The 13,552-nt window shown below is 37.0% G+C and overlaps 1 protein-coding gene across 1 annotated transcript; it reads left to right on the forward strand.

The window, feature by feature from the left end:
* The first annotated feature begins 3,268 nt into the window (after positions 1-3,268).
* LOC126653414 (uncharacterized) lies at positions 3,269-13,276 on the forward strand. Its single transcript, XM_050347306.1, has 10 exons — positions 3,269-3,468; positions 3,562-3,609; positions 3,724-7,241; positions 8,072-8,213; positions 8,312-8,394; positions 8,706-8,944; positions 9,594-9,680; positions 10,620-10,719; positions 11,719-11,932; positions 12,040-13,276. Exons 3-10 carry the CDS (start codon positions 3,726-3,728, stop codon positions 12,948-12,950), a joined length of 5,292 nt encoding a protein of 1,763 aa, XP_050203263.1. The 5' UTR covers positions 3,269-3,468; positions 3,562-3,609; positions 3,724-3,725; the 3' UTR covers positions 12,951-13,276.
* Positions 13,277-13,552: the final 276 nt, after the last annotated feature.

The following is a 13,552-nucleotide window of genomic DNA, read 5'->3' on the forward strand; positions in this document are numbered from 1 at the left end:
ATAAAGTACTCAAGTTAGATTTTCAAACCTTTTCAGAGACGCAAAAGATAGATGGTTAAGAACATTTGTGATCATAATGCTCAAACATATTTAATCTCTTACATTGGTATCAACAGATTTGTAATCTTTCTTTTGCAACTCCAGTATCGAACTTTTAAATAGTCTTTCTTAAATTGTTTCTCTTTTTCCATTTTCTCACATCTAATTATGTATTTGTTGTGTTGTTTTATGGTTATTCATTATTTGTGCTGAGACAGTAAGGATTGAGATAAAACTAATGATTTTCATTGTTCATTTTAATGTTGCAGTATGTGGTGCATGGAAGTTTTAAGGAGAAGGACACAATTTCAAAGATAAATGATGAAAGTGTATCAATATTAGAAATATATTTTTCTATTTATATATATGACACTATTTATATTTGGCTCGAATGTGACTCATTTTATGTTGTGAATTTATTCAAGAGAAGAGATTGGTAAATCCCGTGAAAATTAAAATTAAAATGGATTGCTTATCTTAATTATATTAATAACATTCAGTTTGTCGTTTTTCACATTTTTAGATAAGCTCCTAGCGTCTGTTTTAGTTTAATTTATGTGCTTTTGTAGCACATATAAATTTAGATTTTGTTAATTTTTTTTCCTAAAAAGAGATTGGAGCTATATGTTTTTTTTAACGGGAACAACTAGTTTGATTGGGACCTTATTATGTTATGCAATTTATCAAAATTGGGGCTGTGTTCTTTCAATATCGAGTTGTTTCTCAACAAGCATCAGACTATGTTTCTGGAGCTGATGATGATTGCAGAGGTTTCTTTTTTGTTAACTCTATTGTGGTGGTTCTTACGGTGGGTTATCAATGCTTTCTGGATTTGGAAAATGTAATTATTCTTCTTGTATGCATAATTCAAGCATAATTACCCAAAATTATAGAAAAGGGGCAAGAAAGAAGAAGAAAAAATCAGAAGAGGGAAGAAGAATAGGAACACGATGGAATGCGAGTGATGAAAAATGAGAAGAGAGAAGGAGTATAAGAGAGGATAAGGTAAAAAGAATTAGGGCAAGGTTGAAAAAATCTAAAAAAATCTTTTTTTGTTAGTTTAATTTATTTTTTTCAAAAAAAAGTCAACTGACACAAGTCGACACATGTTAGACATGCATGCAGGGGACATGCGCAACCTTTTAGTGTCAGAAGGAGTAATTGCGTGCCACGTTAGTGAAATATGAAAAAACCGGCGTTTAGTCACTCACGGGTTTAGCGACCGCCGCCACAAAAATCAAGGGGTTTACTAATTGTTTTTAAACATCAGAGGATTTTGCGATCGAACCCAAAATGGATCATGAGTGATTATTAGCCTGCTATGAACGATATTAAGGTGCAAAGTGGTTTGTTTTTCACTGATGTACTCCTTAGTATTACAGAGGATGATTCGAATAGTGTGATCATAATAGGTTGACTCGCATTGTGTGTGTCGTTGGAGCGGTGTCTCTCAGTGACCCGTTTCCACCGCTTAATGATTCTCCCTCTCCGTTAATGAATATTGTTTTTCTTCTTAAAGCTCATATCATTAAGCTTGATTCGATAATGAAGTCTTATATTTTCTATCGGAATTCGATTGAACCCGACCGTGTCCCTCCTCCCGAGTCTTGTAATGAATTTTTTTATCCAAAGTAGGCAAGAAAATTCTTATCAAGTCATGCTATGGGGGTTTTTTATTTCCCACGTAGTTTCATGAGGACATGGAGAAGATGATATCTCGTTTTTAATGGAAAAATTTAGGAAGTAGTAATATAGGCATTATTTGGCAGAGTTGGGAGAAATTGTTCTTCCCAAAGTATCTGGGTGGGATCAGTTTCGTAACCTGCATGACTTCAATCTTGCTCTTCTAACCAAACACACACGGCGAATCCTTGATTCCCCCTTTTCATTAGCTTTTTCAATTCTCAAAGCTTGCTATGTTTTCCATTACGAGTTACTTCAATCTCAAATTAGCAGTAGTCCTTTGTATGTTTGGTGCAATGTGTTAGTAGTTTGGGATATCACAGTAAAGAATTTTAGCGCGCAAGATTGGTGATGGTTCTACCATGATGACTTGGTCAGATCCTTGGCTCCCGACGAGGACAACCCCTATGTCACTGAGGTTATTTATGTTTCTCAGTTAATTACTCCGGATTGGTGTTTGGATATTTCCATTATTGAGTTCCTTTTCAATGAAGGGATAAAGCTTTTATCTACTCGATTCCATTAAATCTTAGACGGATTTGGAGAAAAAATTGGAAAGGATTGTTGCAAGTCAAAATTGTCTACTCTCAAGATTTCAACACACAACATCTCTCTGATCCCACTATCCTAAAGGTGGACTAGAAAGGTTTTTAGCGCATGAACAACCCACCATTGACTAAGAATTGTCTATGGCAAGCTCTCACATGTTGTTTGCACACTATTGATAACATTCTTAAAAGACATGCAGCTGCTGTGATCCTATGTTCTCTATGCCATGAGGAATGAGAATCTGAATCTTATGTATTTCAAGATTGTCCGTGTGCTCAGGATTGCCTGAACTTATATTATAATTCTTGTAATACTCACTGTGATGCTCCGTTTACTAATTGGTTCGATAGCATGTCAGAGTTAGATTATGCTTTTGCTGTTTATGTGAACTATTGTGGAGCATGTGGAAAACAAAAATAAGGCGCGGAACCAGAAGTTTGATTCTCCAACAGATGTGGTTCAACTGTCGAGTAGCTTTCTAAGCCAACGGAGAGTAGCGAGAACGCTGAAACTAGGCTCGATTCCTTATGGAAACGAGCCAACTGTTTCTTCTTGGGAAAAAAAGTCCCATATTTTTTTGCGTGCAACGTAGATGTTGCAATTGCTAATGCAGGTAATTTCAGAGCTTTTGGATATATGATCCGAGACCATATTGGTACATGTTTAGTGGCCAAGTATGCTAGTTTACTCGGCAAGATTGAACCCGATACAACGAAGGTAATAGGATTTTCGTGAGGCCTTGAGTTGGGTACAAACTCAATAAAATCTGATATTCAATAAAATTGTATTTTTTAATTTTTTAAAAAATGGCAGTTTAACAATTTTTCGATTCATTAGAAAAAAAAAACAGTTTTTCAAACTCTCAAAGAGAGAAAGAAAAGTTGGGGGATTAATTTTGGAGGGATGTTTCCCAAATGGAGGGAAATTGAAAAGCTTTAGCATAAACAAAATGACAATCCTAACCTCAACAAACTAAAATAAGCTATCGAAAATGAAAATACAAAATTAAAAAATACCCCTCCAAAACCAAGAAAAGCCTTAAATCCCTCGGTTTTCTTGTCTAAAACCCTTTACTAATCCGCAACTCCGCTTCGATTACCGAAACTCACACGCAGCCCATGGCCGTACCGGCGGTGAACCCCTGGATTTATCTGTACGACGTCGTCGGATCGTAGAATTCATCTCTTTGCTGCATTGGTAAACCCTCACTTTTATATTTATCACACCCCCGTTTAATTTAATGTGATGTTGATTTTTATAGTGTTTTAATTGATTTTTTTTATTGCTTAGGGTTTGATCTAAAACGCTATTCAGATCCAGCTCGAACACTCTAAACAAGTAAGATCACTGAATTTTTTGTTATTAAATTCATTTTTTTTGGAGTTTAGTGATTATTGTAATGAAGAGAAGAAAATGTGGTTAAACTGGTATTTTTTGTGTTTGTTTTGTTAGGTATGAGAGGGGGCTTGCGATCCAGTAGTAAATTACCGGCGAAAGCTGACGAGAGCGAGAGTCCTTCTAGTAATGGGCCAGCTAAAATTGAAGTTGAAAGTAGTGAAGAAAAAAGTTGCTTACTGTCTGATGAGAAAGTTCCGAAATTGGTTGGGTCTAGGGCTGAAGTAGAGAAATCGGTTACTGCTCCGAAAGACAAAACTAATGAGGTAAAACTTGAGGATTGTGGTGTAGGGAGTGATATTGGGGAGGATAAAACTGCAGAATGTAGTAATGATAGAAGGAAAAGAAGTAGAATTGATGGTAATGGAGAGAGCGGAGAGGATAGTAGTGTGAAAAAACATAGGTTGAGGGAGGATGATCTGGTGGATGGTACACCACAGGTTGTGCGTAGAGTACTGCGGTCAATGACTGCAGAAAAATCTGAGGGTAAGGAGAACTATGAGAAGGGTCGGGTTAATGGTGGTATTGTTGAGAAAAGGACTAGAGGAGTAGTTGAGTCTGGGGAGACTTCGTTTGAGGTGGAAAATGGCTCTGTTGCAGAAAGGACTAGAGGAAAAGTTGGGTTTGAGAGGAAGCAGACTGTGGTAGAAAATGGTTCTGTTGCGGAAAGGACACGAGGGAGAGTTGGGTCTGAGCAGAGGAGGGTTGAGGTGGAAAATGGCTCTGTTGTGGAGAGGACTAGAAAGAAAGTTGGGTCTGAGGAGAAGAGAGTCGAGATGAGAAGTGGCTCGGTTGCGGAAAGGACTAGAGGAAAAGTTAAGTTTGAAGAGGCAGGGGTTGAGGTGGAAAATAATTCTCCTGTGGAAAGGACTACCGGGAAAGCTGGGTCCGAGGAGACAAGGGCCGAAGTAGGAAATGGCTCTGTTGGAGAAAGGACTGGAGGGACAATTGGATTTGTCGAGAAGAAGAGATTTAAGGTAGAAAATGCTCCTGTTGCGGAAAGGACTAGAGGGAAAATTGCATATGAAGAGAAGAGGGTCGAGGTGGACATTTTCTGTGCTGCTGAAAGGTGTGGAGGGCAAGCGGGGTCTGAAGAGAAGATGGTTGAGGCGGAAAATGGCCCTATTGTGGAAAGGAATAAAGAGAAAGTTATAGCCCCTGAGGAAAAAATGGTTGAGGTGGAAAATGGCCTTGTTGTGGAAAGGAATAAAGAGAAAGCTGTAGTCCCTGATGAAATAATGGTTAAGGTGGAAAATAGCCCTGTTGTGGTAAGGAATAAGGAGAAAGTTGTATCCCCTGAGGAAAGAATGGTTGAGGTGGAAAATGGTCCTGTTGTGGAAAGTAATAAAGAGAAAGTCGTATCCCCCGGGGGAAAAATGGTTGAGGTGGAAAATGGTCCTGTTGTGGAAAGTAATAAAGAGAAAGTCGTATCCCCCGGGGGAAAAATGGTTGAGGTGGAAAATGGTCCTGTTGTGGAAAGAAATAAGGAGGAAGTTGTATCCCCTGAGGAAAAGATAGTTGATGTAGAAAATGGCTTTGTTATGGAAAGGAGTAGAGGGAAGGTTGTATCCACCGAGGAGAAGAGGGTTGAGGTGGAAAATGACTCTGCTGCAGAAAGTATTAGAGTGAAAGTTGGGACCAAGGAAAAGAGGAATGATGTTGAAAAGGAAGAGAAGGATCACGACGAGGACAGTTCTCAGTTGCATTATACTGTAAATCCAAAATTACAGCGTAAGCGTGGGAGGCCTCCCAAGTCTTTGAAAACTGCTGAGTTTCAGAACAATTTGGGTGGCAGTTTAAATGTAGAGATCAAACAATCTGCTGGTGAGGAGAGGCATCAGTTAAATAACAAATTAATTGAAGAAGTAAAATGCAAGAGTGAGAGTCTTCCCGAGTCTCAGGAGAATGTTGAGTTTCAGAACAATTGGGATAATGTCAGAAAGGGAGAGGTTGATCAATCTTCTGGTCAAGAGAAGCATCGGTGTAATCATGAAATGAGCAAAAAACTGACGCGTAAGCGTGGAAGGCCTCCCAAGGTTCCGCAGGGCAATGATTTTGAGGAAAAATGGAGTGAATTGGAAAAGGAAGGAATTGATCTAATTGGTAGTCAAGAAAGCCATCAGCAAAGTAATGAAGAGACCGACAAGTTAATGCGCAGGCGTGGGAGACCACCCAAGGCTAAGAAGTGCAATATGTCTGAGAAGCTAAAGGCTGAGATGGAAGAGACAGTGAGTGATTGGCCTGCCGGTAAGGAGAGTGATCAGTTAATTAATGAAGCAAGGGGACAATTAAAACACAACCTTGGGAGACCCCTTAATTTGAAGAAGGATAAAATGGTAGGTGCGCAAAGAAAAAAGAAAAGGGGAAGAGGAAGACCTCCAAAACTTGATTTGAACCACAATGTGGGGAAGAATTCTTCATTATCAGGAGACAAAATTCTTGGCGAGGATTGTAATGTGAAATTTCGGAAAGCGAAAATGATCAAACACAATTACAGTGAAAAGGTTGTTGGGAACAACAGTGAACAGAAGGCGGCGGAAAGGGCTCACAGTAGATTAGAAAGGAAGGAAGTGAGAGATAAAATTGTGGAATTGCTTTTGGCTGCTGGCTGGGAAATTCAGTATAGGCCAAGATATGGCAGGGTATACAACGATGCAGTGTATGTCAATCCTGAAGGAAGGACTCACTGGTCGGTCACCTTGGCATATCGGGTGCTTAAGAATCATTATGAAAAATGTGGTGGTGATCCAGAGTTGTACAAACCAGGTTTCATATTTACTCCAATACCAGATGAGGAACTTAACATACTAACTAAAGTAATTGTTAAGGTACGGTCTGACAAAAATAAAAAGAAAGGGAAAAGGAAACAGGGAGAGATGGGTGAAGAAACTAATGGAGCTATTAAAAAGAAAAAAATGAAGTTGCAGAAAGGAAAATTGGGTGCTATCAGCAAGAAGATGCTAAAGGGAAAAAAAAAACTTAAAACAGGACATATCAAAGAGGATGATTCAGTTGCTGCCTCAGGTGGGGTAACTACAGTGTCGGTCAGGGGTCGTAAGCGACGTGAAACACATGGCAAAAAGCGGTGCTCACTAAGGGCACGCATGTCTCAAGATGGCTCAGATTCTAACAAGGATGGCTATGTGCAGTCTAATGAAATTCGGACTGTGCTTGTCTGGATGATTGACACGGGCACTGTCCCACTAGATGGGAAGGTGAAGTATTTGAAGCAGAGTAACGCACAAGCTAATATGACGGGTAGTATTACAAGAAATGGCATTCAGTGTGACTGCTGTAGTAAAACTTTTACAGGTGCAGAATTTGAGATTCATGCTGGTGGTAAGTCTTGCCAGCCGCTCGAAAATATATATTTAGAGACTGGATCGTCACTTTTGCAATGTCTGCTTGATTCCTGGCTTAAAGAAGATGAGTCTGCTCATAAAGGATACCATTTTGTTGATTTTGATGGCGAAGATCCAAATGATGATACATGTGCGATTTGTGGAGATGGTGGGGACCTGATTTGTTGTGACAGTTGTCCATCAACATTCCACCAAAGTTGCCTAGAAATAAGAGTATGTGTTTCTCATTTTCTTACTCTATTATTACTGATATGTTCATCTCCAGATTTTTCTATATGTTTGCTATAAAAAATGAAGTAGTCCTGAAAGCTTGTTCAGTCCTTCAATGGCATGATAGTTATGAGGGGGAGGTTATTATCGTGCCTTGCCAGTTTCTTGCGTAACATGGACAATTGTTGCTGAAATTGGTTATTTAGAAGAAGTAACAAGGAAAGACATGAAAACTACTCCTCTGTCCCATTTTCTGTCTCATGCTTTTCCCCCAAAAAAATATAAGGATATAATAAATAAAATACTAGTATTTTTCCATTTTATATCCTTTGTCTTGTATTGAAATTTAATCTACAGATACTAACTGCAGAGTACTTTTGTTCAGAACTAATCAAATTCTTAATTTTTTTTACTCTAATTCATGATTTAAAGTTGGACAAATAAAGGGTTTAAGAGGAGTAAGAAATACAAAAAGTGTAAATAAGAAGAATGAGACATTTTCTGAGACATCCTGGAAAGCAAAGTGAGGCAGATAAATGCGACGGAATCAGTATAAAGTAAGATCCGCTTGCTATTTATAAAAGTTGGTTGCTTCCTTACAAGCTACCAGCTCTATATGCTACTCCAATTAAACAGGGCTGGCCAAATTGGCCATCATCATGGACTGTCTGGTTTAGGCTCTACAGGATTCTGCAGGCATCATTATATGAAAATGTGAAAGCATTTAACTTTATTTCCCTCTTTGGAATGTGATTTATGATAGTTCTCTAAAGAGATAACATAATCTTTACTTGAATAATATTGATAATCATTTCTTCTTGTTCTAATGACAGAAGTTCCCTTCAGGGCTCTGGCACTGCATATTTTGTTTGTGCAAATTTTGTGGGATGAATGGTGGAAGTACATGTCAGGAAGATGATAATAAGGCTTCTGCTTTATATGCGCTATCTACGTGTTGTTTGTGCCAGGAAAAATGTATAGAGTTTTGCATACTCTTTTTTAACTATTGAAGCATTTTGAGAAACATTGTTACTAAATTGATAAACTGTATTGACATGATTTTTCTGTTGTAGATCACCTATCCTGTGTTCCTGAGAAGGACATCGTAAATTGTGAACATGTTAATCCAATCTTCTGCGGAAAGAAATGCCAAGAGGTATGTTATCTATTTTGAAAATGTTGAAGCTTCGGATAAAGATATTGATTGGGTTCTATAACAAAAGTTTGACCGTAAATAGAAAACTCTAACATGTGCAGTATGTGGATGTCGTGAATACTAATTAATATCACAGCTTCCTTTCTCATTCTTGGTCAAACTGATTCTTGGTCAAACTAATTCCTACTGTGAAGCACCACCCACAGAACCTTTTAAGTAAAATAATTATTGAGTGCTTCTTATGGTTTGAATATTGTGAATTCTATCTGCATTTCTTTAGGAAGTGTCTTATTGTTTGTCCTTGTTTACAGTTATATGCGAGACTAGAAATGCTTTTTGGTGTTAAACATGAAATGGAAGAGGGATTTTCATGGACTTTTGTTCGCCGATTTAAGGTTGGCTCCGATATTTCTTTCAGTGGAATGTCTCAGAAAGTGGATTGCAATTCGAAGGTGGCCGTCGCATTCCAAATAATGGACGAGTGCTTTGCTCCCATGGCTGACCACAGAAGTGGGGTCAATCTGATACGGAACATTGTCTATAATTTTGGGTAATTATGCTTGAATTATGTATACATGGTAATTTTGGGTGTTTAAGATGGCAAGTATATGGTATGTCAAAGTCTAAAATTATGTGCTCTGTAACTGTGTGACTGTATGGCAATCCTGTATAGATGTGTGGATGGGATTTTATACAATATTTTAACTTTCAATTATTATTTTATAATTCTGTAGGTGAGTCCAAATTATGAATTGTCATCTTAAATATTACTTGCTACAAATTAGGGAGCAAAATTTGTATATGTTCCAATGGTCATTAGATTCAGATTTTATTCAGCTAAATTTGAGAAAATGTGAATCCTCATTCTTAAATTATTTTGTTGACTTATAATTTCTTTCAGCTTTTAAGCTAGTCTATTTATACTCATGGATTATCATTTATTTACTGACTAGTAAAGGACCACCTCCTATATGTTGCATCCAGGATGCAACAAGGTAGCGTCTAATTCTTTTGTATTAAATTTGTGGGCATGCATAAAGTTTGTTACATATTTATAGTTTAAAATGCGGCTAACACTCATCCTGAAAATGTGTTCTACATACTCTTGACTTGTGGTAATAAATGCTTGATTCTATTTTTTGTTGTTGATGGCTGAAGTACTTTACAACCAGTTGATGTTTCTATAACCTCTTATGCAGTTCAAACTTCAAACGATTGAATTACAGTGGTTTCTTCACTGCAATTCTGGAGAGGGGTGATGAAATGATTGCTGCTGCATCAATTAGGTATTTTACTTCATGCCTGTGCATTTTGCAGCAGTTTATTAATGCTAAATAGATGCTCGCATGCGTAGAAAAGCTCTTGCCCTTTTGGACTTTGCATTTGGGGAGAAAGGAAATGGTCTTGCATCATTGCTAGAAAGAACAATCTTCTGGTTACATATGTAACATTTCAGTATCTCACTATTCCCATTTTCGAGAGATCTTGTACAAGGGGACATAAAAACTTCAAGTTGACTATGGGTAGATTCTGCTATGGGGTTTCATGTTAAATACACGATTTATTTTCTGTTTTCTTACTGATAACACCATCCGTAAGAAAAGCAATCAATCGTTTTCAAGCCTAAACCCTTTAGCATTAATGAAATACAAAATTCAATTTTCATGTTACATATATGTTTTATTTCCTCTTTTCTAAGTGATATAACACCGTCCCTAGGAAAAGAAGTCCATTGTTGTCGGACCTAAACCCTTTAGCTTTAAAATTTGATATAATACAAAATTCATCAACTCAAGGAAATCAAATTTACAAGATTTCTGCCTCAGTTATCACTTTGACCACTCCTCTACGTTTGAAGTTGGCGCTTCTTAAACCATTTTCCCCATCTACCCAATCTATATTCCCTGTATGTCTTACTGTCCAGTCGCACATTCAGATTTTTTTTTTATTCTGGCTCTGTGAATTAGGTCTAGTTATTTCTTTTTCTGTCTTTATGACTTTATTTGAACCTGGTGGAAGCTTATGTGTGACTTGTAGTCTTTGCTTGCACATTTTCTGCCGATACTTTATTTTTGTTTGTAAATTTTTTCTTTTCTTTTCTGCACGAAGTTCGAATCTGTTAAGTTTGTTGAGTGTGTGCTACTTTCCTTCCTCTTTATGAAAAAATATGATTACCTTCAGGAGATTTAAAAAACTAACCATGATGTTGATAACTGCTTAAATAGAATACATGGAAATCGTTTGGCAGAGATGCCATTCATTGGGACCCGCTACATGTACAGGCGTCAAGGAATGTGTCGCCGGCTTTTGAATGCAATTGAAATGGTTAGTTCGAGGCTAACTTTCGTTTTCTTTCTGGTTATTTCTGCACTTTCTTGTGCTCGATTTTCACATTTTCAAGTGGGAATTCTTTGGAATGTTTCTCAGAATTATTAATATATATTTGGCTGTGTATTTGATCTCATTATGATTAGAATTTGAACATCTATCATTTATATTACTGAGGAAACATTCCTGATTTTGCAACGAAGCGTTAATAAACAAGCTAAAATGATTTTGTTCTATAACCTCTACATGAATCAGTAAGATTAGGTTTTTCTCTAACTAGTTCATGTAGACCAATTTTATTTTTGGCTTGGCAAAAGGTACAAAAAACCCTCGTAGTTTTCACAAAAGTACAAATCAGCCTTTTTACTGTTTTTGGGTATAATATAGCCCTCTTTGTTTTCAAATAGAACAAATAACCCCTTTCATCCAACATCATTAGAAACAATCGTTAATGGCTTACATGTCTCTCATAATCATATAGGAAAAAAGTTCAAAAATAATTTTAATATTTAAAATATTTACCAAAACTTTGAGGGGGTAAGTGTCCCAAAAGTAAACTAAAAGGGTTTATTTGTTCGATTTTAAAATAATAAGGATTTAATTATTCAATTTTAAAAACACGGGGGCTTAATTGTGCCCAGATAAAGTAAAAGGGCTGATCTGTACTTTTGAGAAAAATTCGAGGGCTTTTTTATACCTTATGCCTTTTGGCTTCATCTGATTTCTTTTTCTTTGATGGTTCTCCTACATTACTCTTTTTGTAAACTCGCATGCGATGTGCCCAGGATTATAGTTTGTCAATTATGGATATAAGTTATAATTGTTGCTGAATGTGATGGTAATGTTTGAATCTTATAGTTTCCATGTCAATCTGCATGTTTCAATTTCAAGAAATTGTGCTTCTAAATAAAGTTGTTGAATTTAACTTGCTTTTATTTTCCACATTTTCTTATATCTTCCTAATTATTCCCTTTCTTCTATTTAATCTGTTATCAGGGTCTTAGCTCTTTAAATGTTGAAAAATTGGCCATACAAGCAATATCTGAGCTGACAGAAACATGGACTTCTGTGTTTAGTTTCAAGCCCCTTGAAGTATCAGATAAGCAAATAATCAGAAATATGAACATGATGGTGTTCCCAGGTGTTGAGATGTTACAAAAACCATTAACGAGGCATCGGTTTGCTGAAGAAAAACTGCATCCTGCAGAAGGTATCCTACTACTGTTTTTAATGAACGGCTTCATGCATGTAATTGTAATTGAAATAGTTGAAGGATATTATATTACTGGTGATTTTAATTCATTTGAATTGTTGTAGGTTTGAATTCTACTACTAAACATGAGGACTTTCAGACAACAAAAGAGAGGACAGATAATTTTGATGAAAGATGTTCAGTAGGATTTGATTTGAACGAGCCCGGCGAAATGGCAGTACCTGATTCATTCAACATAATGAACGAAAATTATGCAGTGGAACCCGGTTCAGTTTTCGATGGCTGTTCCACCATCATATCTGACTCTGCCATCCATGAAGCTAATGGTGAAAGATATGTTGATCAATCAGGTGTGATTTCTAATCATCTAGATGTAAGAAATCAAACCATGAACCCCCCTGATTCCTTATGTGATGCTTGTGACCAAACTGGAATTGAGATGCGGAATTGTTCAGACAAGAGATGCTCAACTGAATATGATTTCACTGCTTTTGGTAAGGCTGGTGCTCCTCATACTAGCACCGGAATTGCTGAATCTACATCTGGATCTGGTTTGCGGTTCACCGATGGCTGCTCAAATGGAACAACTGACATCACAATTCTGGATTTGAATGATACAAAATGCTTTGGGCAATCGGGTGCGATTCTCGAGAATGCTGATCAGAATCCTGATTCTTTTGTGCATAATACAGCTGATATTATTAATCAATCACTGGAATTAGTTTCTGAGCTTGGAACAATGTTGTCAAACCAGAAGGCTTCGTCTTGCGAGTCTAAAGCTACTAACATTTCCGACGATGTGCTTCAGTCAACACTGCCTGAAGCTCACCGAAGAGCTCAAATTTCTGTGAATGGAGGTCTGATTTCTAACGGGAATATTATGGAGAATGAATTATCAAAGCTCCCTGGTTCCTATCTCAAGATTGATAATGCTAGTGTTATAGAGAGAGATTCTGAATCAAAGAAGGGTGGTTTGTGCTCTGCTCCTGGTGTTGCTCCACGGCGCTTCATCTGAGGCGATGATAGTATCAAATCAGGCCAACTAATTTTCATCTGATTCTTTTTGCTGTATAAATCAGGTGTTTAGTTTTGACAGCAGCTTCTGACTTGTGGGCGGTGAAGATGTGATATCGGCAATTACGCATCTTTCATTTGATTATAGTGACCCTTTTTGGATGTATAGTTTTGAAGATTAGCTTAGTGATCATCAGTCTTGTAGCTAAAGGCATGATCTTGACGGAAATAGATACAATGCAAATTAAGGGCTGTGCATTTCGGGCCTCCCCTTGCGCTTATTGTAAATGGAACATTTCTAATTGTGAAAATAGCTTATTCCTTTTAGCTGGTTTTATGTTTCCTGTTGTTCAGTTAGCTCGAAAAGCAACCATGACCTTTACAAAGCATGCCAATTGATTTTAAATTGTAACGAGTTGAAACAATTATTTGGTAGAAAGAATTGTAACTGAATTGTAAAAATAATATTATATTATAATTCAGACATACAATAACAGAACCAGATTAATAAAAAAATTGAGCTAAATTAAAATATCGATTTAGTTTGTGATTTAATATATCCATAGTTGTAAAGTGTAATTGCTAATCAATGTTTTAAAAACT

This window comes from Mercurialis annua, linkage group LG6, assembly GCF_937616625.2.
Source record: "Mercurialis annua linkage group LG6, ddMerAnnu1.2, whole genome shotgun sequence".
Lineage (NCBI taxonomy): Eukaryota > Viridiplantae > Streptophyta > Magnoliopsida > Malpighiales > Euphorbiaceae > Mercurialis > Mercurialis annua.

Excerpts from the sequence above, each read along its gene's own strand:
- LOC126653414 (XM_050347306.1), top strand. The coding sequence starts at position 3,726 with ATGAGAGGGGGCTTGCGATCCAGTAGTAAATTACCGGCGAAAGCTGAC. Across the intron at positions 7,242-8,071 it reads AAAGTTGCCTAGAAATAAGA|AAGTTCCCTTCAGGGCTCTG; the intron begins GTATGTGTTTCT and ends TTCTAATGACAG. Across the intron at positions 8,214-8,311 it reads TTGTTTGTGCCAGGAAAAAT|ATCACCTATCCTGTGTTCCT; the intron begins GTATAGAGTTTT and ends TTTCTGTTGTAG.